The sequence below is a fragment of the Neovison vison genome, chromosome 4, assembly GCF_020171115.1.
Source record: "Neovison vison isolate M4711 chromosome 4, ASM_NN_V1, whole genome shotgun sequence".
Taxonomy (NCBI): Eukaryota; Metazoa; Chordata; class Mammalia; order Carnivora; family Mustelidae; genus Neogale; species Neogale vison.
Genome location: NC_058094.1, coordinates 28,986,807 through 29,012,812, shown reverse-complemented (window position 1 = coordinate 29,012,812; position 26,006 = coordinate 28,986,807). Strand labels below are relative to the sequence as shown.

General features: G+C 40.7%; 1 protein-coding gene and 1 long non-coding RNA gene across 2 annotated transcripts in view; one reads left to right on the top strand and one right to left on the bottom strand.

Annotated features, from left to right (window-relative positions):
- The window catches only part of PKHD1L1 (PKHD1 like 1), a 157,742-nt gene extending 139,860 nt beyond the window's left edge, over positions 1 to 17,882 (top strand). The window contains exons 72-78 of the mRNA XM_044245081.1: positions 1,750 to 1,885; positions 4,736 to 5,080; positions 8,453 to 8,604; positions 9,013 to 9,159; positions 9,699 to 9,852; positions 13,555 to 13,797; positions 17,671 to 17,882. Coding sequence (XP_044101016.1) covers positions 1,750 to 1,885; positions 4,736 to 5,080; positions 8,453 to 8,604; positions 9,013 to 9,159; positions 9,699 to 9,852; positions 13,555 to 13,797; positions 17,671 to 17,681 — 1,188 coding nt within the window. The 3' untranslated portion in view covers positions 17,682 to 17,882. The remainder of the gene's footprint in view (positions 1 to 1,749; positions 1,886 to 4,735; positions 5,081 to 8,452; positions 8,605 to 9,012; positions 9,160 to 9,698; positions 9,853 to 13,554; positions 13,798 to 17,670) is intronic.
- Positions 10,279 to 24,916, bottom strand: LOC122904365. The gene is made up of 3 exons (XR_006384196.1): positions 24,885 to 24,916; positions 24,658 to 24,748; positions 10,279 to 12,414 (listed from the first exon to the last, which is right to left on the bottom strand). It is a non-coding gene; the product is annotated as an uncharacterized LOC122904365 (long non-coding RNA).
- Positions 24,917 to 26,006: the final 1,090 nt, after the last annotated feature.

The following is a 26,006-nucleotide window of genomic DNA, read 5'->3' as shown; positions in this document are numbered from 1 at the left end:
CTTTGGAATTTACTTCAGCAATCACAGCACATTATTTTAAGTATCTTCAACAATATCAGATCCTTGCTATGAACCGCATTCAACTGGGACAGTTAAGTTTATATACACTGTGCCAGTGGGAAGAGAGTATGAGGTGACACTATAGTCTCATAACTGAGATTTTTTTTTCCCCCCAAGAATATGAGACTCAAAAGTTCCAGAGTATTAGGAATGTGAAGAAAGGGTGTGGAGAAGATAAAGCAGAAAGAATAGAAGCAAAGAGAGACACACCGGCTCCTTCGCAGAGGATAGCAATCTCATCCTTTCAGTTGCTGGAGATAAAACCTTGGCCCTGTTCTTGATTTCTCCCTCTGGGTCGTATCCCTCACCAAGTCCATCTGCAAATCCTGTTGCGTGTCCCTTCGAAATATCCAGAACCTGACACTTCTTACCACCATCACGGCTATCTCCCCCTTTGAGCCAACATTATTTCTTCCCTGGATTAATGCAGTTGGCTCCCAATTCCTCCCACTGCTCTGCTTCTGCCTGCTCTATTATCTGTTCTCACCTCAGCAGTCACAGAGAGACCTTCAAATTATAAGTCACACCAGGTCGCTCCTTGCCCCAAATGCTGCAGTAATTTCCCCACTGGGCTTTGTACAGAGTCAGAGTCCCCACATCCTTAGCTCACTGACTTCAACTCTTCCAGGCACACTGAGCTCCCTGCTGTTCCAAACCACCTCACCTGGGCCTATCTTCCAGATGTTGAGTCTGTCTGGAACGTTCTGCCCTAGGTGCCTAACTCCTCCTCCCCGGGGCATTCCCTCCCCCAACCACATTCCTCCAACGGGCCCAGCGTGTTCACCCCACCGCAGTTGGCTCTCCCAATTCTTTATACTCTGCTCTACCTTTCTTTTTTCCATGGCACTTAACCATCTTCTAACATGCTTCATATTTTGCTTATTGTTGCCACTATTTATTTGTCTTTTTCCTTGCACTAGAATATAAGCTCAACAAGAGCAAGGGCTTACGACAGCTCCTAGAATAGGGCCTGGTGTAGACAGGCCCTCAAACTTTTGAACGGAAGATAATCACTTTTAATTTTAAAAATAACTACGAAGTGATATGACTGTTAATGTCCTGAGCCTCTGAAGACAATCTCGAAAGAAGATTCTAAAACTATGTATAGCTTATTAGATTCCTTATTAATATCTCTGTCCTTGTAAAAGCTAGTCCCCTTACTTTATGATTATACCTGTAACATGAGATGTGAGGAATATAAACATGGAAAATGAACAAAATTGAACCAGAGAATATAGCTATTTTGATTAATTTTTAATCAGTCTTACTACCAAATTTGTCTCAGAGGTAAGCATTTTTTTCAATATTAGCTAATTTTGTGCAGTTGCATTACAGAGCACTACTAAATTCCCCATTTTCCCCTGAATCTGGAGTTGAAAGCCTGTATTGGAATTTGTTATCTTTTAAAGGAAGTATTTCTTTTAGAGATACTCCTTTAATAATTCTTTCTTACATTATGCTTTTCTACTGAGAATCATCAGTTAAGAGTTAAGTTGTAACATCTGTATGAATGGTTGAATGCAAGGGCATTTACAAATTTTAACTCTGTATTTATCATTGATCCATACAACTTAGTTTAACTATTTTACAGAAGGTTTATATAGTTGAAGGACATGTTTAAGTGCTAAATTCTAAAAATTCTGTTTCATTGTTCTCTTAAGAAACAAAAATGTCATTTATTTTTAACAGGCTGTGGTGGTAGGAATTTTTTTCCCCACACTTCAGCGTTTGGATGTCTATGTGAACAATGCATTGGTTTGCCCCAAAAATACAGTATGGAACCCTCAACAGAAGTACTGTGAACTTAATAGACATCTATACACAGGTATTTCCTCAGAAAAATAGAGTACACATTACATTTGTACTTAATTATGTATGAAATTATTTGCAATGTTTCATTATTATTATTATTAGTTCCTTAGGTATTGATAAACACAAGAGAAGATAGTGTTAGCCACAGTCCACCAAATTCTAAAGTGTGTTCATTTATGACAGTGTCCTGAAAGATTATTCCTGATGGAACTCTTATGTACCTGCGTACATGCAGATACAAGCTTTGGTGTGTTGTGCACATTCCTCTCCCTGCTGAGGACATTTATGTTCTACATGCAGTTCAGCTATTTCTTTACACAGAAGAGATTTGGCTTAGAATTTTTACCCTGTTTCCACTTTACTTCTGGTCAGAGCCAAAATTAATTAGCAGTTACCCGAAGTATTGCCAAGAAGGCTAGTATAACATCAGCTGAACATAATGAAGTCATATAAAAAACTCTGGATTTAAATGACATATATGGGAAAGGCTAAACTCACCCACTTACCAATATTTGCAAGACCAGGATTTATATCTGTTCATGGAAGTCCTTTTCTTAAACAGGGTACTAATAAGGCCAGTACCTTCCATTCTACATGTGCTTTCATCATTTATAGAAGTGCCCCGTAATCTAGGTTAACAACGATATAAATGTGAGCTGCAGATCATAACATCAGCTAGACACGACAGTCGGAATGGATAACCCGTGTTCATTACTGTCTGTGGAGCCAGTCCTATTCCTACTAATCATCTGACTAGCTAGTGCTTCCAGAAATGTTACTATGTGCCAGGCACTGTTCTAAGTGCCTTGTAGATAATAACTCATTGTTACTATATTCTAATAATAGCCCTAGGAGCAAGGCACAGATGAGTAAACTGAGACAAAAGGAGGTGAATCTATTTGCTACAGTCTCTGCCTTAGCTCTGAGAGCCACCATAACAAAATACCAGGAAGTGGGTGGCTTAAAAGCAGAAATTTATTTTGTCACAATTCTGGAGGCTAGAAGTGTGAGGTCAGGGTGCTAGTAGGGTCAGGTTCTGGTGAAAGCTCTCTTCCTCCTGGCTTGCAGATGGCAACCTTCTCACTGTGTCATCCCAGGGCAGACAGAGCAATGGCAGGCTCTTGGCATCTCCTTTTATGAGAGCACTAATCCTTCGTGAAGTTCCCACCCTCATCGAAGGCTAATGACTTATCAAAGGCCCCATCTCCAAATACTCTAACATGGGGTCTTAGGGCTCTAATATGTGAATCGGGTGTGTGTGTGTGTGTGTGTGTGGCACAATTCAGTCCACAGTAATTTAAAGATGGTGAGGGCAGAACAGGGACTTGAACCCATAGTCTGGCTCTAGAAGCCATGCACTTGACCATTATGTCATACTGCCTCCTTGTAGGTTAAGAGAGTCCCATGTTGTCATGTTTTATATAAAAATAACTACCCATATTTACAGCTTAATTTTCATCCACTTTAATTCTTTTTAAAAATATTCCTTTTGGTACCAAATACTCTATCATTCAAATCGGGGAAATAGAAACTATCTCAACAAACAGTATTTAAGATAGGGAATTGGAAAAAAAATTAAGATAGGCAAATGGTTACACAAGTGTTGAAGGGCTGAAAAACACTACTACTACCACCTTCTTATCAACACTTTCTCTGATGCAGCATTGCTTTTAAATGAACATTTTGCTTTGGCACTTAGACTGCAAAATTGCTTCCCTGTATTATGAATCTATGCATATTATTTTAGATTACCCAAAATGTTTTATTATGTGTGTCTCTGCTTCCTTCCATTACTGTGAAGGCATGAGGAAGTTACCCAGGATAAATGGTGCGTGCTCCATTTATGTGGGCACAAACCACTCTAAATGTGGTTTGACAGCATCTTTGATTCGTAATATAAAACTGCAGTCTTCAGATTTACAGAATGTTTAAACCAAATTGCTTCTAGAACTTATACTTGTAGATATGAAAGAAATACTTGGTAATAATGAAATGCCTTCTTATTACCAACTGCGATGAATGTCTCTTACATGCATAAAAAATTTCTTCTTCTTCCTAAAATTTTATTTTTCTTAGTAAGCCTCACTGTGAAATGTGGTAGGAAGCTATGTGTCCCATTCCAGTACTGTTATATGATTTAGCCTTTGTCTGGGCTCGGTATGTGTTAGTGGATTTATTAGCTCTTAGACATTTTTGATACTCTGCCATAAACATATATATATTCATTCATTTTATATCTATGTAAAAAGTCTCGGTCACTTTTACAAAACTCAGTTCCCTAGTAGAATGATTTTTTCCATTAACCAACGGTTTTCAGGCTGAAATGTAAACCTGTTTCATTGGTACAAAATCCCTCTGAAATATTTTAGTATATACTTCATTTGTATTACTTCTTTTTGTCCTTGGTAAGAATAGAAGCACTGAATTGTAAATGCTCTTTAAGAGTTGATGTATAGCTCTGCATAAACTAGATGGCTATTAAAGTTAAATTTACATTTTTAAATTACCTAATGCCTTTGGTAAAGGCTTTAAAATTCTGAACATGTAAACAGTGCTACCAATATAATATAGGCTCTGGGTTCATAATTGGATTTTATTTCTCAATTATACTGTATCTATAGCTAATTGTTTTTAAAATAAAGGTAATGTGTAATGATGATTGATGGTATTATTTAAGTGGTTGCCTTTAATTTCACATTCAGTTTTATAAGTGGTTTTTTTAATATGCATACTTTCGTATGGAAGAATAGTGTTGAATTTTTTTTAGAATTTCCTACATTTAAACAAATATTAAATACTACATGGTAATTGTGGTAACATAGATATTTTTAACTGTGCTGTTTTCGCTTTTTTTCCTCCATAGAGCAATTCCTTCCTAACCTGAATTCCATTGTCCTTGGTGAAAACTACTTTGATAGAACCTACCAGATGCTTTACCTTTTGGTTAAAGGAACTACACCTGTTGAAATCCACACCACCGCCGTCATATTTGTTTCTTTCCAATTACCTGCTGTAACAGAAGATGACTTCTATAGCTCTCATAATCTGGTTAGAAATCTTGCCTTGTTCCTAAAGATACCAAGTGACAAAATCCGTGTCAGCAAATTAATGCAAGGAGAGAGTCTGCGGAAGAAAAGATCCACGGGACTCACGGTGGAATTGGAGATTGGTGATCCTCCTCCTCCATTCTTAAGCAATGATACTGCAGGTATGAAGAGGAGACATTTGAGTTGGAAGAATGTAATACTAGATCCACATTCACAAATAAACCTTTCAGGGCCTGGTAAACCTGGCCTGAGGAAGTCCCATTAACCCCACATCCTGAGCCCTGTAGGGGCCTAGAGACTCTTTTCCCTACTCTACCCCTGTAATCCAAAAATATTTTGGAATTATGAAGGAACTTTAGCCTCCATTTTGTTATTATAGCAATTAGTGAATTCAACAAAAGGATTTGACCTACTTTAGAAGATTTGAGAGGTGACCTAAGTAATTGACCTTACAGCTGTGAGATTAAGCATAAAAAGAGTCAGTCAACGAAAAGAGGAAGGTAAGAATGTTCAAGTCTAAGGAGAGAGTTGGGAGAAGTGGTGCATTAGAGGAACTGGAGAAGGTCTGACTGGTCTGTGGTGGCAGGAGCCTGGAAGGCCAAGGTGGTGGAGGTGATGTTGAGAGGTAGGCAGGTGCTAGATCATGGGAAACCAAAAGAAGCTTTTTCTCCATAAGTTAAAATGATTGTGGATATTTTCCCAAGGAATGCGTAGATATTTGGAGATTCTGAGCTGTAATAAAGTCACCAGTATACCCTAACAAATGCAGATGTGCAAGAATGTGTTCTATCTTTAATTCCTATGACTGATCACCAGCTGTCACATTTTCCTCTGTCCCTCACTCTCTACATCCCCGTTTTTTAGGTATCAGAGATAATAACAAGCTCACTAGTCCAATCAGAGGTATCTTTGCTGCTTTAAATTATTTCCTTAGAATGACTCAGTTCGGGCGTTTGGGTAAATGTTCAGCCCTTCAGATTTTATCTTTTCCATCTGCTTAAGTTGGTATCAGAATACCAAAGGGGCTTTTCAGTCTTCAGACCCCTATGTTGCCTCTTGTTTTCATAGTCTCTGTTACCGGGTAGGTGGTCTTCTCTGCTCTGCACTGTACTGAAGCTTGTCTTGAGGTGAACTGGACTTTCCTGGCCTTTTGGCATCCATCCCCAGCATGCATTCCCAACTGTGCCATTATCTTTGGTAGTTCAGTACAAGTCTCAACTAGGCACACCCATCTCCAAAAAAATGAGACTTAGATCCCTGTCAGAGGAAGATTACCATCCAGCTAATGCAGCGTAAGCTTCAAGGCCTTATGCTTGTACAAGACATAGGACGGACCCGAGAGAAAGGACCATTTAATAATGTGACCCAATAATTGTTACTATCAAAGTTGCAGATGTAGGACTTCTCCTTATTCTTTTTCTTAAAGAGAGCCTCCAAACTGCATAACTTTCAGATTCAGAAAATCTGCGTCTGCCTTATCTCTGTCCAGCATCTTTTTCCTTATCTCCCAGGGCTCTCTTACATGTCAAACTGGGTACTGAGTGAAGTTCTCGGCTTCTGCCTTTAGGGGTCATCACTCATGACCCCAGGAGGTTTGCTTCCAAGGATGGACCCAGTGCACCTGTCACATACTGTTCTGGAATTCTACCAGCTAGATACCTTCCGTTATGGAGGTAGGCCTGTGGAAAGGCTTTCTGGACTACACTTGTTGAAGGAAACAGGAAGTATAGTCACTCGGATGTACAAAGAAACTGACTTATTACCTACATGTGATCTATATGTGATCTAAATTTCTTCACACACAATCTCTTCCATCCCCTTATCCCCTTTAAGCAGTTTTATTTTGTTAGATTGATCCCAACAGGTATAAGACAGTCTAAGAACATGCAGATGGGGGCAGTCAGAGGGACAGGCTTATGGCGTATTTTTCAGACATATTCTGGGTTATAGTTTCAAGTCTCAATGAAAGTCCCACAACCTGGCACAGAGGGATTTCACAGCAAAATATTGGGCAGTGGAGAGAAAGGTGTGCAGGGGGAATACTGCGGGCTCTCCACAGCCTTTGTGTGGGTCAGGATATCCAGGAGTTCCCAGCTGTTGTAGAAAGGGGTGCCTGAAGTACTGAGGGGATCTCTGGATAAACAAAGATTGATCAGGAGTAAAAGCTCTTCAGGTTAAGGACTTGGTTTGTTAAGGTGGCAGTCAGCAGAACTGGATGCCTTCACATGTCAAGTGGTCGGAGAAAATCTGTTAACAGCACAGGCAGGTCAAACATGCCATGTTGCGCCAAAACCCAGTGAGGGCAAGTGGTAGCCGCAGTCAGTGGCTATGAGGCCCCTTTGTACCTGTGACTGGTCACATGAGCCCTCATACCTGGGAAGCCATTTGGAGAAGAATAGAAGGAAGGAGTGGGGCAGAGAAGAATAAATCTGAAAGACTAATCATTTATCCAGAGGGTCTGAGTCAACCAAAAGGGACGTGTTGAACTGACAGGACTGAAATTCCCTGAGACCATGATTTTCAAAGTGTTATGTGAGATCAACAGCCTTCTCCTTCCTGAGCACCCTGAGCTTCATGGTTTAGCCTTAATGGAGGAGACGCAGTGCTCAGAGTCCTCAAGGCAGGATTCTGGATATAGAAGGTGCTGGATAACTAGGCAGGAACTGTTGTCAAGTTCAGTACAGTACACCAAAAAGATCCTGGAGACAGTCGTTTTTTTAAAAGATCACCCAGACTACAATGTGTAGAATGGAGAGGAAGAAGGACAGAATGAATGTAAGAAAACTAGTTTTAAAGCTGTTTTAGTAAATGATGGCTTTGACTGGGATTTAGGCAATGGCGACAGAGAGCTCTAGAAGCTAGTAACTGATTCTATGTTGTGGAGGAGAGATGAAACAGAAGAAGGGATCAGGCAAAAGTACCACGATCTGACAAATAAGTATGATGAATAGAGGTGCTACTTCCTAGGTACAGAGCATGGTGGGGCCAGTAAGTGTAAGAGGGCCTGCCAGGCTAGACAAAGACAAAAGAAACTGCCTGTTGGGTTAAAATGAACTTTGAAAATCATCAACATCTAGAGCAAGCAACAGTTTGTGCGTAATGTAGTGTTAACTTCAGAACTTACTACTATACCTCGTGTAAATTCGATGATGCTAATTTTCCTTACACTCCAAAATTAAAACTCTCTTTTTAGGAAATGGTACATGGTGATAGACTTGCATGATGGTGCTTCACTCCTCAATAAAGGATGGCGTGGGAATGGATTAAATTAAGAGCCGTGTATTTTTCCACTATGGTTTCTTTCACTTTTCTTGTATCTATTTTATCTACCTTTGGTTTTTCTTTAATTGCAGCCTAGAGTTCTCTATTTTCCTAAGCTCATTCATAGGATTTTGTCATATTGATCTCATGGGTGGTGAAAAAGCTACAGAATTCCAGAATGTGGGTGGAGCCAAGAAAAAAAAAAAGAAAAGAAAAACTCTCACAATCTTATATTCTTATAAGCCATATGTCATGTTACTATTTCCCCATAGGTGGGATGCAGTTATCTGAACTCCAGAAAATCGCTGGGTCTCTTGGAAAAGCTGTAATTTCAGGAAAAACTAGTAGTATCCTTGGATTTAATATCTCTTCCATGTCTATTACCAATCCTATCCCCAGCCCAAGTGATTCTGCCTGGACTAAGGTAAGAAAAAGCAACCAGAAAAATGCATCTTAGCTGTTTAAAACATTGCTGCTTCTGTCTTCTTTTAACTCTTTATAGTTCAATACAATAATTTAGAGGGCATGTCTTCCTAATTAATGCTGGCTCTTCTTTTTATAGGTATAACTAAGATGATGAAATAGTTGAGAAAGGAGCCTATCTTCTAAAAAAATTACTTATTTGTATAAAATGTTCTTTGCTTTAAGTATTTATAAGAATGCTTCATGAATTTGATCAGAGGGAATAATGCAATAAAACTAACTTCATGTATTGAGCATATTTTTACACTTATTATTTCATATTACACTTAGCCTATCTAAGATGAATGTGCTTCTCACTGTAATTTATCACATGAAAACCACGTCATCACTCATGACCATTTATTTACAGGTGACTGCCCAACCCGTTGAAAGGTTTGCATTTCCCATTCATCATGTGGCCTTTGTGTCCTCGCTGTCTGTGATCACTCAGCCCGTGGCAGCTCAACCAGGACAGCCATTTTCTCAGCAGCCTTCAGTGAAGGCAGTAGATTCTGATGTAAGTTCTAACTGAAAACTTACGCTGAGTGAGGAAATTAAGCTACACATTTTGGAGAGTGAGCCAACTTCAGTAATCATGGTCCACTGACAACTGAGGATGATACTGCCTCTTAAAAGCTGGACTAGGGGCGCCTGGATGGCTCAGTGGGTTAAAGCCTCTGCCTTCGGCTCAGGTCATGATCCCAGGGTCCTGGGATCGAGCCCCACATTGGGCTCTCTGCTCAGCAGGGAGCCTGCTTCCTCCTCTCTCTGCCTGCCTCTCTGCCTGCTGTGATCTCTGTCAAATAAATAAATAAATAAATCTTTAAAAGCTGGACTAACACCCATGGCTATTCTCTTTCCCTGTTTTGAAAACGTTCCTTTTCAATCAACTGGCTCCAGTGCCCACCCGTACTTGTGAACTCCTCGTGCCGGGAAAGAAGCTACTGCGGATTTTAAATTTGCCACGAGGCGTTGTTTAAAAATGAAGTTTTACGCATCTTGAGAAAACAAAGATGGGAACAGGACATTAAAATTCTGTACTATTCTTTTCTTTAGGGTAACTGTGTATCCGTTGGGATTACTTCACTGACTTTGAAGGCCGTACTAAAGGACTCCAGTAATAACCAAATCAGTGGGCTGAGTGGAAATACGACAATTCCGTTTAGCAGCTGTTGGGCCAACTACACAGACCTTACTCTGCTTAGAACAGGTGAGTGTACTATTTTGGATCTTCACATATATATCCATAAATAGGAAAAATTATAATTGAACAAAGCGTTCTATAATACTCTGGTTAATAAATTAGATAAATTGGAACACTGTAGGAGTGCACCTGAGTGGTACTGTTGGTTAAGCCTCTGACTCTTGGTTTTGACTTGGGTCATGATCTTATGGTCATGAGCTCGACCCCTGTGTTGGGCTCTGTGCTCAGCAGGGAGTCTGCTTGAGACTCTCTCCCCCTCTCCATTCTTCCCTTCACATTCATGCTCTCTCTCTATTCCTCTAAAATGAATAAGTAAATCTTTAAAAAAAAAAATCTTTAAAAAAATTGGAACACAGATAACATCTAGCTTATAAAAATATATTTAAGATGCAAAACAAAATAGAATTAAAACAAGAAATTAAGGAAATTAAACATAATCTGAGGCTATGCATCAAAATTACATCATGATTCATATTTTTCATTCATTTGTATACCTTTGTAAATTTTCACTAAATATGCATTACATTTATAATGAAAACAGTTAATATATAGATTTTCAAATTAAAGAAAAGGGAAGTTAAGATAGGCTCACATAACTCGAATGCCCCATGCAAGGGTTCAGAGTTGGACTGAAAAGTGGGTTCTAGTCTTTCTGAAAGACAGTGCAAAGGAGAAACATAAGCATTATCATGATCAGTGCCCATCAGGTAAGCAAAGCAGTTGTGTGGAGACGTCCAACCTGCTCTGAGATCCAAACAGATGTCTCCTGTAGTTCTCATAAAATATACCCAATGAATCTGAATGAAGTGACATCTTCAGCACTACAGTAAATAGTCATAACTTCCACTGTGATGTTTCTTACATTGTCTTCATACAGGTTGATGGCCTAACTTCAATTGGTAAAAGCCTTTCTACTGAGCCCAAAATAGATAGGTTGTAACGAGTACCTATCGGTGATAGATTATAGAGTTTCTAAAAGAAAAATGGATACACTGCTTGTACCTGAGACAGGCTTCCATTAATCTGTTACCATTAATCTGAACCCATTTAAGACCTTTATTCGACCTAACTTCTGAAAAGTTATATTGGTTCTCCCCACTTCTTACCACCATTCTCTCACATATATATACATACAAAAGTCAAAATAAAAGAAGAGTAAAAGAAGTAAAAGGAATTCCAACAATAGTTTGATTTTTTTCATATTAACAAATTATCAAATGCTAAAATCATTCCCCTAAATATTTTTTTCCTTATTTTTTGTTTTTTCTTGCTTTGATGGTGCCCTAAACTGCACAAGTTTGGTCTTCCTGCTAGGCAGCAGTATCTCAAGCTAGTGTTTTATGGGACTCAAATGGCAATGAGTCCAACATTGTGTTCCTAGACAAGTACTTAGAGTGATCTATGCACTTGCTGGTTAAGGGCAGTGCCACTTTCGTTAAGAGTCAGCCTAAATGAGGCTTTCCAGGAAATGAGGCTCTTAACAAGAACTCTAGGTGAGAAGAAAGTTGCCCACTTCTCCTTGCAGGTGGACCCAAAAGGTATCCAATGGCAAAGACCCAATCCGGAGACCATGTTCTTCAAACTACCACTTCCAAACAGCAATGTTACAAAATAACCAAGATCACTGGAGTGCTGAGGCAATAGTATAGGCTTTGGTGTATTATTATGATAACAAAACATCATCCTCCTTTTATAGAGTCAATTTTCCTTCATAGTTCAAAGTTCCCTTAGAGTATCTATCTGACCTGCTATGGCGAACCATCATTCCTTCTAATCTCTTGCTTGCTTGCTTGCCCATTGTCTTACTTTCTTACTGTCATCAAATGTAGGGTCTCAGTTCCCTGGCTAGGTATAGTCAAGAAGACTAAATATAGTCATCGCTTCATTATCTTTAGATCAGTTAGCCAGCTATAGTTGAACAACTATAAAATTGTTAAAACAACAAAGCACATGAGAAAAAATTAACAAAGCATCATTTTTGTAACTCTTTCTAGTAGGTAGCCTCCCCCCACCCCATTACTGTAGGGGGGAAATCCCCTTGCAGATTAGACTGGAGCCTAACAGTATGGTCCCACACCCTCTTCTACTTATAGCTCAATAAAAAGCAAAGCAAGGGCCACCGGATAGAGGAGGTATGGGCTGTAGTTTCTAACACAGAAAATGGATTTGTGAGAATGAGGTGAGAAAAGGGTAGGAGAAGAAGAAAGTAATAAAGAGCTGAGGCTGCCTCTTCTGGCAACCTGGATAAAAATAGTATTACTACTGCATAATCACATTTGGGCCATGTTTACCTAGCATTCTAGATGATCTACAGTGCTTTTGGTACATAACAAACCAGCCCCAAATCTAATGACTCAAACAGCAACCATTTCACTTGCTCACAAAAGTATGGGCCAGGAATTTGGCCAGGGATGGCTTCTGTCTGCTCAATGATGTCTGTGTTTTCAGCTGGATTAGCTTGATTGAAGTTATATCCCCAAAGTTTTGATCCTGGATTTTAGCTATGTTCTTCAGTCCTCCTGCATGGAGTGGCATCTCCACAAGGTTCCCTTGGACTTCCTCCTAGTACTGCGGGAGAAAAAAAGAAAACAACCTAAATTCTTTACAAAGGAAAATCATTAAGAAAAAAATACACCTGCTTCAAAAATTCAGGTTTTTTTCCAACCGAAAAAAGGAAATACTTAAATATGCCATTGTCATGAATTGTAATGGTGGCAGAAAATTCTGTAGAATAATGACCATCCATTGTGAAACTTACAGAATGTATTGCTATTGTTTGTGAAAGCACATTGTGGTCAAGATCTAATTATATTCTATGAGAAAGAAAGAAAGATTGATTTTTTTTTAGGCTAACAGAGAGAGGAATGAAAACCTCAGTGTTGTGACAAGGATTGCAAACCCTATGTGGTAACCACTATTGATGAGAAAACAGTCCTAGAAGAAATTATATCAAGGAAAAATATATTAGTTATCTCATGTTTAAAACTGTGGGAAGATTTAACCTATGGATTAAAAAGTATTCAGATGAGTTTTTATATTTCACACTCAAAAATATCTAATAAGTCTCCTCAAACTTGTCTACCTGAAGTAAGAAGAAAGAAAAGGTCACAATCGTGCAACAAAAAAATAGCATCTGACTTAAAGGAAATGTGGAAAGTGGTGAAATCGCTGAATCAAAGTGGAGGGCATATGGTGTTTGTTGTACTATTCTTTCAACTCTTCTGTGTGAAGAGTTAAAACTTTTGAAAGTTTGAAACTTTGAAACTTTTGAAACTTCAAAATCAAAAGTTCGGTATCCATTCCCATCTCCCCCAACTGAGGCTGAGCCTTCTCTGCTCCAAGGTCAAGTATCCAGGAATGGAGCAGAGCTTCAACATCTTCATTCCCTTTCCCTACTGTTCCTCCCTTCAAGCAATGTCTCTCTAGTCCTGGCCACTAAGAAGGCATCCCGAGGGAGCAAGTACTGATGATAGAGAAAAAAATTCAGCCCAGATTCTGCTTGCCCATAGTGGATGGGCAAATGGAACTCTAACTCTGAGATTGTTTTTCCACTTACATTTATACTTAAACTAATCTCTTTGGGCTCAATTTGCAAAAATACTTCATGAGGAATTACATGGTATTTTCCAGTTGATGACAACCCAACAGGGACTGTGTGAAAGCAAATCATAAAAGGAAGTCATATTCTCTGATGGTTTTTCTTCCTAGGAAAAAATTACAAGATTGAATTTATACTGGATGATGTTGTCCGGGCGGAATCCGGGACTCTGAGCCTTGCAGCACAGTCTGGGTCTGGTGGTGGTGGCACCAGTGGCAGCAGCAACAGTGGCAGAGCATCAACTGTGGGCACAGCTGCCCAGATAATGGTTCCAGTGATTATCTGTCTGCTGGGAAGATTGGTGCTCTTGGAAGTATTTATGGCAACAGTTTTGATTTCAAACATAGATCTAGGTAAGCGTAGTTCATCTTTTCTGTAATGTATGCGTACTGAGATCCAGTAAGTGTTTACTGAGTAGAACCTGAGGGCACGACCACCATGCATGGTACCACTGGGGCATGGCCTTGGCCATTGAGAAAGGAATCACTTCAATGGTAAAGATAAGATGACTCTACAGGAAATGCCATTTACATTACACAGTGGCACATGAGAATGTAGGGAATGGGAAGGTAATGTTGGACTCTTCTTCTGTTACAAGGGGTAGAAGCTCAGCTCGAATTGGTTTTAGATGGTAAAGTGACTCTCACTTAACTGAGAAGTCCAGTTGTAGTGTGATTTCTGCTATAGCTAGACCTAAGGACTCACATGATATGATCAAAAACTTGTGTCTCTCTATCTCTTGGCTCCATGCACCTTGGTGGTAGACTCACTTACAGGCAGACTCTTACTAACCAACCCCCCCTCCCAGACCTTATGGCAAGGATACCACTTGTGTCTTCACATACATTCTACAAGCCCAGCATCTGATGCAGAAAGAGCAAAACTCTTTCTCAACTCCTTCAGCAAAATCGCAAAGCAATATCATTGACCTAGCTTGGTCACATGTCCATTCTCAAGCCAATCACTGGGCCACCTGTGTTCTAATTAGCCTGGCCTGGCTCACATGGAGGGAGGTGCCTGGAATGGTGGAGATGTGGTTCCACAAAGGGAATCCAAGTCCTAGTACCAGAACTGAGAGGCAGACAAAGATGGTGACTATATGGGAGTTTCAAAGGAGGGAGAAGTCCCAGTGGGTGACAATGGTTAGGATCACAGTTGGTGTCACCCATCAGCAGCAGCACTTTATAGACAGGATTATAAAAGGGGAATAAAATGTGAAATGGAAGGGAAGGTGCTCCACAACAGGGACATGATAGGAGCAAAGCAAAAAGTGGGAGTGAAAAAGAACATCTTTGACTCTCCGTGTTCAGCATGGAATTCCTCATCTCTTCCTTCCAAAGGTGTTTCCCTTCCTGCTGCCCAATCCTGGTTAGTGCCAGTGTCATCTTTCTTATCTCTTAGGCTGATACTTCTTAGACTTCTCTCTCCCCTTCAAGCTTCACGTTCCTTCAGGGTGCTCTGGGGCATCTATCTCCATCCATAATGTCACGTATCTCTTCCTTCTTTAAAGTCTTGCTGTTCCACTTATAACTCTTTTTTTTCACTCCTTGACCTCCTACAGTAGCCTCCTGAATTCCCTGCTTCTTAATTCCTCACTTGCAGCCTTTCTTCCATATTGTTGTCATACTTACCTTCCTACAGGTTCATGTAGTAATATGTCATGTCAAATCCTTGAAGACTCCTTACTACATGCCAATTACAATCAACCCCAGAGTCCCTGAAACCAGTCTGGAAGACTGCCTCCTGTTCCAGATAATTCCTAGAGAAGATGCCTGCCATCCCACATATTCCCTCCATCTGGGCTTTGCTTTACTCATCAGACCTACTTGTGCCGTGCTTGCTGCCTGGCCCTGCTCAAAATCTCCATCCTCCATCAGGTTTCCCTTCTTCCTTCCCACTCCATTTAGTGCTCCTTTCCCTTGTTCCCCAGTTGTGCTTTGTTTCTACCATTGTTATGGCCTTTTCTGTGGTGTACTTTTATTTAACTTAGACATATTCAAATCTATCTTCTTTACTAAATTGTGAGCACTCAGAAAGTAAGACTACAAGCCATATTTATTATAGATGCTTTAATTGATTTTAACTCTCAAAAGGGAGGTAAGTCCTTCCTGCTACTGAGGGGGAAATGAGGGGCATTATAGGCAAACTGTAAGAAGCTTTGATTGGCAGATACTCATCAGTTTGTAGCTGATCTAATGGGGAGAAAGATGGGAGAGTTTCTGACAGAATAATGAAATGAAAGCATCACATAAGAAATACTGGTAAGATTTAAGAAGTTGAAAACAGTTCTGGGTATTGGTTGCACAGCTGTGTGAACATACTTAGCACTACTGAGCTGTCCACTTGAAAAATGATTAAAATTTTATGTTCTATGGATTTCACCCCACCTAAAAATAAAATTTAAAAAAAATCAGTATTGATCTACATACAACTAATACAGATCTCCAAAACTCAAAAGATGATAAATATCCTAAGTTATAAGACGCCTAGTTAGATTCTTGTATTTGAGTAAAAAATCAAAATTAAAAGAAGGATCTAAGAGGAATTTGAGATGGGGTAGCACTTTAAAAGGATACTGAAAAATTTTGAGGAATGAAAGCCAAGACTAAATTTTCAATTTAAATATAGGTGAGGTCAGAATGAAGGGACACATTAAGGCTGGTTCTGGGAGTGACAGAACAAACGGGAGAGGTTGGGGTTTCAAGAACAGTGATGGAACAGAAAGGAATAATCCTTTCTTTCCTCTTAATGGCAGAAGTTAATTAGGAGCCAGGTGTCGAGGGCAAAGCGTGGTTTGAGGAGACTCAGTCCTGGCCTCTCAGGACTGGAAGCTGAACATGGAAGAGTGGGTTTGGAGCTAAGGGACCATAGATAAATGACCAGCCCACAAGTTATTGTATTTTAATGCAAGTTTTCTTATTTTCAGAATTCTAATAAAAGTAAAACCAGTTGTCCATTTTATACTAGCATGACAGGCATTGCTTAAAATTTTTTCAGAAATATTAAAGTCTGAAGTGTTAAGTACTATATCTTTGTGCTTTTTTGTATTTCCCCCGTTAAATGTATTGTTTTCTAATTGTATTCACTGACTTTCAGCCTGCTTACTCCTGACAACTTTGGGATTTTATAAAGTTCAGGAAATTCTATTTTCAAGTCATTAGTAAATGCTGTTGTTTCTGGCATTTTCTTTAGGGCTTTTTTCCCAGATAGAAAAGTCAATCAACATCTTCTCCTTTTCTCCTAAATAATCTATCATTCTTCAATTAAAACATAAGGTGATTTAAAAAGAAAAAAACAAACATAAGGTGATTTAAATACCATTGTCCTAGACCATTTGGGCCGCTGTCACAAAATACCACCAACTGAGCGGCTCATCAGCAACAGAAATTTATTTCCCTCAGTTCTGAAGGCTGGAAGTCTGAGATCAGGGGGCCATGACCGTCAGGTGAGGGCCCACTTCCAGGTCACAGACTGTGTCCTCACAGGGTGGAAGGCCTAGGGAGCTGTGTGTGTCTCTTTTGTAGGAGCACTAACCCCATCATGAGGACTCCACCCTCAGGGCAGAAACACCTCCCAAAGGCACCACCTCCAAACCATCTCACTGGGTGTTAGGTTTTCAACATAGGAATTTTTCTTTTTTTTTTTTTAAGATTTTATTTGACAGAGAGAGAGAGAGAGACAGCCAGAGACGGAAACACAAGCAGGGAGGAGTGGGAGAGGGAGATGCAGGCTCCCCCGCTAAGCAGGAAGCCCAATGGGGATCTCTATCCCAGGACCCCGGGATCATGAGCTGAGCTAAAGGCAGACCCTTAACTGACTGAGCCACTCAGGTGCGCCTCGACATAGGAATCTAAGGGGAATGCATTCACACCATACTAACTATTAATGAAATGCAATGCTGGGATTTTTATAGCTTTGCATTTTGAATTAACAATATTTTATTTGTAAGATGGCCACAAAGTTCCAGTAAATAAAATGACAACTTGAATGTGAAAAATACAAAGCTTAAGCACCGCTATTCTCTCTCCCCAGTTCTACAAAAAGAGAGCATTACTGATTCTAAAAGTACACTGGTAAACTCTGAAATACTAATTTTTAAATAGTACTTTTGCCTGATTAACCATACCATGAAATATTAGAAGCATTAAATGAATGAAACCTATTTTAAACCACACTGGATGTTACTACCACTTAAAAATGATACTTGTGTTATTTTCATTTTTCAGGATACAACTGAAGTGCTGTCCTGGAGAACAGGCTGAAAACTTTTAAAGATATAGAGCTGCTTTTTATGAACTATTTTGTTGCAGAAGACAAAGTCTATAGCATTTTCAAGAAAATAAGCTAAACATATTTTTGTAATATAGAAAATGTACTAATTAGCTTTAATCACAAAAATCAGATTTCTTCAAAATATAAATTTCCTTTTGATTCCTTACATTTGTATGTTCTTATTTCATTAAAAAAAAATTTAAGAAGTCTTTGATGTGGAAGCTGATATGCCACCTCCAAGTTGTTGTACCTACAAATCTTAGAGTCCTTTATTTATATTTCTTAAAGAGCTTGTCTAGTTTGGACTTACCCACTCCTAGATCAGATTGGAAGCGTTTTTTGTTTTGTTTTTTTTTTTTGGAAGCGTTTTGAAATTGTGTACGGACTGGGGGATCTGACTTCCTCTATCCATTCATGAAACTCCAATTTCCAGTGATCTAAGCCATTCTGATTTCCAAGGATTTTGGAGAAAGAGACTGTTTTAGATCTCTTCTAGACTAAGTTGCTGATTTTAAGATCCATAGTAATCTCAGAAATTCTAGATTGCCCTGCATTTCTGAGCCTACCAAACCCTGGCCATTCTTCTAAGAAGAGTTTTTGTTGTTGCCTCTGGAAAACCTTTGGAACAAGGCCAAACTTTCTCTGCTTACCCTCATTTCCATTCAAAACTGCCTCCACTAAGAGTGTGACTTTGCTTAACCCCATGTTATAGCATAAGAAATACCTATTTTCAGGAGAGTACTAAGGGAATGGAAGAAAATAAATAAGGGAATGCAAGAAAAGTCACAATTCCAAAGTTCTCATTTTGTAAAAATTGCACTTTTTACTCAGAAAATCCTAAAGGAGACTGCTTAAATTTGTGGAAGAACTCTCAGTAAAGGCATTGTAGTCATATCCAGAGCAAGAAAGTACCTGGTTCCTTCCAGCAAGTAACACTAAGGAAGCACTTGGAAATGGCCGAAAAAATTCAACAAAGCCCAGACCTTTCTCTTCTGTATGGCATTTCCTAGTATATTCACCCCCACATTATTGTTAATCTTGCTTAAGAAAAATTATAAACATTTATTGGGTAGCAAATCCAAATATCTTTGTTTATATATTTGGTATTTTCTTCAGTCAAAGAAACATTTAGTATTTACTAGATACCAGGCATTCTAGTGAGAAGACTACATGGCATAAGATGCTGTCTCTACCTTCTAACAGTTCCTAAGGTAATTGGGGAAGTAGTGGTGGAAAAGGTCACATTGATACAATATGGTATGTGTGGGCCATACACAGAGGGTACTCAAGGGGCCCTTGGCTGATAAGAGGCGTCATTCTGAGAAGATCCATGATGGCCAGCTTCCAAAGATGAAGCCTGAGATGAGTTTTAGGAATAAAGAATGAGATGAGCCAAGGAGGAGAGTCCTGGCAGGAGGTATGGTGGCAGGAATTAAGGCTGGAACACCAGTAGATAGTGGGTTTCTTGAAGACAGGCATTCCCTTTTTCATTTCTTCCTGCCATCTTTTTTTTTTCCCTTAAAGATTTTACTTGACAGTGAGAGAAAGTACAAGCAGTGGGAGCAGCAGTGGAAGAGGGAGAAGCAGGCTCCATGCTGAGCAGGGAGCCCTGATGTAGGGCTTGATCCCAGGACCCTGAGATCATGACCTGAGCCAAAGGCAGACGCTTACCCAACTGAACCACCCAGGCGCCCCCTTCCTGCCATCTAACAAAACATCTAGCACTAGTGGACCCTGATACACTGGCGAACAAATGAAGCTTGGAGTATGGGAAAATCAGCCACAGTCTGATATTCCTGGAGCCCCAGTGTGACCTGAGGCATGAGGCAGGCTGGCAGGAGAGACAGCAGTCTTCTGCGCCATGCCATCAGAGGGGCTAGAATTTATTCTGTAGGTCCCAGGCATGCAGTGTTACTAAATGACGTATCTCCTTGTTTCATAAGATGCTTGAGGTAAGCAAAATTTGAAAAGAACATGAGAACAGGGAATTAATCCTTCCCATGCAGGGAGGTGGACGGGGACAATACTAGGGTAAGAAAATAGTGTCAAATACCATGTGCATCTTTGATGTTATTTTACCTATATCCTCCAAAACAGAAATGCTTCAACCTTGATCTGAATCCGTTATGTATTCAATTTGGGAAACCTATTCGAAGCAGATGGGGAGCCACATCTTTCTTCTGCATTCGTCAGTGTGCATTTTCAGCCTCTTCAGCCTGGCACCAGCTGCCAAGAAGTATTCAACCTCTGATGAAAGAAACATTTCTATGGAGAGTAGCTACAGACACAGTGTGTAAGATTAAAAAGAAAAGGACCAGCCATAGGGGTTATAGTAGATGCTTGAATACCTGGGGACAATCTGACAATCTATAACCCTCTTGGCATCTTACTTACAGGTCCTACTACGCTATGTGAGTTATGATCAGATTATTCTAAAATTAGAAAACTCCCTATTAAAAAACCTCTCTTTCAGAAATTCTGTTCACCCATGACAAGCTGATTTCATTAGAGAAGTTCCTTTGGGTTAAGGGTTGTATATGCCTTTGACTTCTCTAACATGCTTCACACACACTGTGCCCGTGGTAAGCATGGAAGAAATGGTTTCATAAAACAAATGAATAAACTGCACGAAAAACTTTTCCTCTACCAGATTTCTGAGATAAAAAAGTCCTTCCAAAATATTATAGAAATTACACTTTATCCTAACTTACTGCCTTAACTTTTCAAATAACAAGTGTATAAAATTCACATCCAGTTAGACAACATGAGTTATGGTTGCTATGGTAATGGGCTCAGAGCCTGTGAGCAGAAAAAAATGATTCTTTTTGGGCAGGATATTTATGAATGTGTCTGGTTACATGGCAAGAGTATTTTCCTTTGGCTTTTCTTTAGAGTAATTTATATATTCAGGCAGATGATCCTTTATGCATATAAGTTCTCCCTAGGAAGAGAGAAAGTAAATATGTTAAGCTTTTTATACTGAAAATATCAAGTATGGTTATAAAATGGATTTAATTCTCATTTGTAAAGGATTTAACTTCAGATAAAAACCACACCAAGAAATATATATTTCATGGTGAGGAGGTAAGTAAAGAAATATACAGTATATACAGACAAAAGTTTCTAACAAGAATTGTTGGCATGTCTGATACTTTAAAGGGCCAGAGGTGGTCACAGGGGGATTCAGGAACAGCAGTTTGAAATTAAGAGATTAAAAGCGAGACACATGATCACCCAAGTGAATTTGAATTAATGGACAACAGCAAATCTCTGTTTTGAACAGGACATTTACTGTGAAGAAGCTTTAAAAATACTTATATTAATCATACAGCAAAGTACCAAGCTGATTCAGAGGAAGGAAAAAATAAAATACAAAAGTTAAGAGATCATTATGAGAATTCTAGTGTGCTAAAATAATGGACATGGAAAAGAAAGAATGGACAGAACTTGGCAACAGACCCCATTATGAGCAACATGTCCCATAAGAAATGAGAGAAAGCACGGAGAGGGTAGGGTTGTGGGTGCTTTCCTTGTAACAGCTATTTTTTTCACCCTCTGCCTTTAAAATCAAAGAGACAAAGGAGGTAGGGGATGTACTCAGAGCAAAACTTTAAAACTCTTCTTTCCCCCTTTTTATGTGTAACTAACAAAACGTGTCTATTTCTGGTTGCTGGTGACAGAAAATTCTCTCCTGTTTTCCTGGAAGCTCTATTCCCCGCTGTGAGCAGAAAGAACATTCTACTGCACTTGAAGATGATAAAACTTCCATTGACCTGCTTTGTTTCCAACACATTTCCATATACATTATGCCACTTTGTAAAATAATCCTATAAGAGAGGAATTTTTAATCTAACTTTGTAGATGAGAAAATCAAGGCTCAAACGTGTTCAAGCTATAGCTATTGTTCATGTTATTGCTGAATGAACTGGGCTTTGTTGGTTTAGCATTGTTTCATTTTTAAGTTTTCAATTCATGTACAAGACAGATCATGTTATACGTATGACAAGCTGTTACTTGTGTGAATCTCAATACATTTACCCTTAGAAATAATAAATGGCCCTACATTGCCAGATCTGCTCAGATCAAGTCTACTTAAGTCATAATACAGCTGAACTATATCATAGCTCCAATAACAATGTGGCCAAGAGGTATTACACGGTTGCACCTCACTCCGGAAACACAGAAGTGAAGAATTCATGATATCTTTTCATTTGAAGCCATTTCTGATAAAGGACATGGATTATTTTTTCTCTATTCCTAGCTAGGCCTCTTCCAGAGGTTAACTTGGTTAACTCTAAATTGTTCCTAAACCTTGGATCTTCCTGTGTTTAGCAATAAAAATCATTAAAAAGATACACTGTACTAATATTTATAATAGAAAATATTTAAATGCTTCAGAGAGAGTCAATTTTATTTTAACAGAAAAATGTAAAAAGCTGCTTCAGACTTGTTTCTCTATTAAGCAACTGACCCTGTTAAATGGTGATGATGGAGATTTTAAAATGTTATGATTTTCCAGAATATTAAAACGTATGATTTTGAAAGGAAGCACAATTCTCTAGAATAGAAAGATCAATAAAACAATCCATTAAAATTATCATCAGAATATCCTTTGCTCTCAAACATATCTATTCAAAACTGTCCCTGTGAGCTCCAAGGCTTTGTTTTGCTTGCTCAAGAAATGAATGTGACTTTATAAACTGCATTCAACCGTGGACAGCTGCTCATTAACAAAAAGCCATTACAGTCCAAGTCAAAACAGCAGGTCTAAAATTATGCTTGAGGAAAAAACCATCCCTTTAGTGAAAAGCCAGAGAACTGGGTTATGGAGATTGGGAAGTACTGGGCTGTGTTTGCACGGTCTCCCCCTCTGCCTCTACTACTGGGCAGAGATGGGAGGCCTGCTCACAAAACACTGCCCAGACCCACTGGGAGAACTCAGAGCAACAAAGCTTATAAAGGCTTTGACTTGGGAAATTAAATGGTGAGTTGGAAGCTGATAAAAGTGAATAAACCAAGCTGGTGATTGGGGATTGGGTAGAGGAAAATCAGAGAATTTAAAGTAGGCAAAATAATCTGAACAAAGAGCAGGTAGAATTAACTGTAACACACGGAGTACAGGCAATTCAGAAAGCTCTTTCAGGGTGCCTGGGTTGCTCAGTGGTTAAAGCCTCTGCCTTCCGCTCAGGTCACAATCTCAGGGTCCTGGGATTGAGTCCTGCATTGGGCTCTTGGCTCAGCAGGGAGCCTGCTTCCTCCTCACTCTCTGCCTGCTTCTCTGCCTACTTGTGATCTCTCTCTGTCAAATAAATAAAATCTTAAAAAAGAAAAAAAAAAAGAAAGAAATCTTTCGTATACCAAGTCCATCCCTTATCCTCCTCCCACTTGACATTTGGTGGGCCCCATCCCCACCACACCCAAGCCTTGGGCAGAGGACTGGACTTCAAATTGCACACTCTCAAAAGGTGGTCCCCATGCAACGTCCCACATTATTGGTATCTATGATCCCCAATTATGGAATTACTACTCAGTGACTAAAGATGATTTTAAATGATTATTTCACAGATACTTTTAAAGTAAACTAAGTTTGCAATCTTTGACAATTTTTGTCTTTTATTATATTGGAAACAAGTATTCACTAACTAGCTGCTTCTAGAAAAATATATATACCTTTTGTTTTATTTCATTTGGACATGGCAAATTTAATAAAGAAAATGAAGAATAAAGAAGAAACAGCAGCATAGGGATATAATAATTTGAAGCAAAGATACGCATCTAAGAAAAAACATTTTGACAATGTTTATGTCAAGATGTAGCCTATTTTGGATTATGGATTAGGGGAATCAAAAAAATTTAGAGACGCTGAATGCTTAGAATTTAGGCGTTTTAAAGAGTTCAAGGTTAGAACAGGTGTTTAAAATGCTGTAGAGGATTTAGTGGATTTAGGGAGGCGTAACCGGGAATGGTGATGCAATAGTGCAGTGGTGGTAGTGGTGGTGGTAAAGTCCTCTTAGTACTTGTACTACTACTACTACTTCTAGCAGTAGCTGTAGTAGTAGCAGTAGTAGAGCAGCAGCAGCTGGGGTAATAGCTATTAATAGCCGGTGTGTTGGCTATGTGCCAGCCTCTGCCCTAAAAGCTTTGAAAGGGTTAGCCATCCTGTGAAGTGGTGTTTTTATGGTCCTCTTACTGATGAGGAAGCTGAGCTTTCCAGATGAAATAATGTATCCAAGATTCCACGGAATCATTCTAGAGGAAAAGCTTAACCATTTCCTTTCTTCCCCTCTTGGAGATAAACAGGTCAATGAATAGAAGTGTGGTACAGATCGGAGTGCAGGGGTGGGTGGATACTAGAAAGTAAGTGGATAGCTGGAGGCCAGTCAGGGTGACAGGACAAAGATAGTTGTAGTCACGAAACAGAAAAACATGAACTGCTTTCAGCCTCTGACCGCACCAACTGTCGCAGTTTTCTGAGAGCCCCTCGCCCACACGCAAAGAACTCTGGCCTTTTCATAGCATACAGGATAAAACGAAGGAAAAAAAAGAGAGAGAGAGACTTCAAAATCTTAAGTTTGGGAGAACAACCAGCCTGCGAGGCGGGAGGGACAAATGCAGGGTCGAGGTTAAGTTCTGATTCTTAACCTTCGAAGGAAAGTCAATCAAACGCTACTTGGAGGAGGTAAAGTCCTGAATTAAACTCAACGTTTCAGGGACACCTGGGTGGCTCAGGGGGTTAAGCCTCTGCGTTTGGATCAGGTCATGATCTCAGGGTCCTGGGATCAAGCCCAGCAACGGCGGGGGGCCTGCTTCCCCCTCTCTCTCTGCCTACTTGTGATCTCTCTCTGTCAAATAAATAAATAAAATGTTTTAAAAATTAAAAAAAAAAAAAAAAGACCCTCAACGTTTCGCACTCCTAAATTGGGGGAACGATTCTGGCCTACCGACAGCCACATGGTTCTGAGACGGCCGCAGAGCCCTCATTTTCCGCAATCTAAACACGGCCTTCCCTTGCTTCCACCGGGTACGGGCAGTCTGTAGGTGGAAAGAAAGGAAAGGGGCATGGTTGGGGCGGAGGTACTCTGCACAGAAAGCAGGACGACAAGGAAGAAGCCCAAGCAGTTTGCCAAAGAACACCCCGCACAGCCAGCAACCTTCACAGAACACCTACCCGTGACCCAGCCTCGGCCACAGCCACGCCGGCCGCTGCTCGCCCCGCCCCCCGGCGCTCATTGGCTTAGCCCAGTCGCCGGACCCGCGGTCTCTCATCTATTGGGCCAGACAGGACCTGGGCGGGGTGCGGAAGTGAGGGCCCGGAGACCACCGAGAACCGCCTTCCAGGAGCGCGAAGTGGGAGGGGTCGGGGGAGGGTTTCCCGAGGAGGGGGCGGCCATGGCAGCTGCGCGGAGGCAACGGCGGCTGCGACGGAGCGCGCGCCCGGCTTTGAATGAGCGGGGCTAGGACTGAACGGGCGGAGCGCGAGCTCGAGGAAGCGACCGGCAGTGCGCGTGCGCGCGCCTTGTGTGCGCGCGCGGCCCGCGGCAGCTCGGAGCCTCCGCCGGGCGGGCGGGGAGGGGGAGGGGCAGGTGAGTGTGTGCGAGTCGCGCGTGCCCGCGAGGGGCTTCCCTCCCCCACTGCCCCCGAACCCAACCTGGTCCTTGGGGGGGGGGGCCTTCTGCCTTTCCCTGGTCAGCCCTCCTCTTCGCCCCGCACTTCCCGCCCTCCCACCTTTTCGCCCCTCCACCCGGTTGCTCCCTTCCTCAGCCGGCTGCCACTCTGGGGTACTGTTTCCGGGTCGGGTGACCTCTGGGGTGAAGGAACTGCGCCTGGGAGCGGGCCCCGGGCGTGCAGCCCTCATCATGCCGCGCTCACGCGTGGGAGACACGCCTGTGGGACGCGGGCGCAGAAACCCGCCAGTCCCGGAATGGGCCTCCAGCAGGGAAATCTGCTTGTCCTTCGTGGCCCTCCTTCACAGGCCTTGCTCCTTCCCAGATTTTTACGAAATCCAAATTCCAGCCTACCCCGAGCCCACCTCCAGCGATTTAGAGCGTTTCACAGAGCGCCGAGTGCATGGCGTCGGATTGTGTAACCTGAAAACGCTCTTGCCTTTTTTTCTCATCTGTACAGTGGGTATGATTTTTTTTTTTTTCTTTATCAGCCAATTTCAGGTGCGTAATCAGAAGTTAAAGCAGTTCAGTTATGGGACTCTTGCCTTTTGAGTCATTTAGGAGACCTTAACTCTGCCCTCCTAAGAGTCTCGGTGTCACATACTTGAGGGCCTGACTTTGAGTGG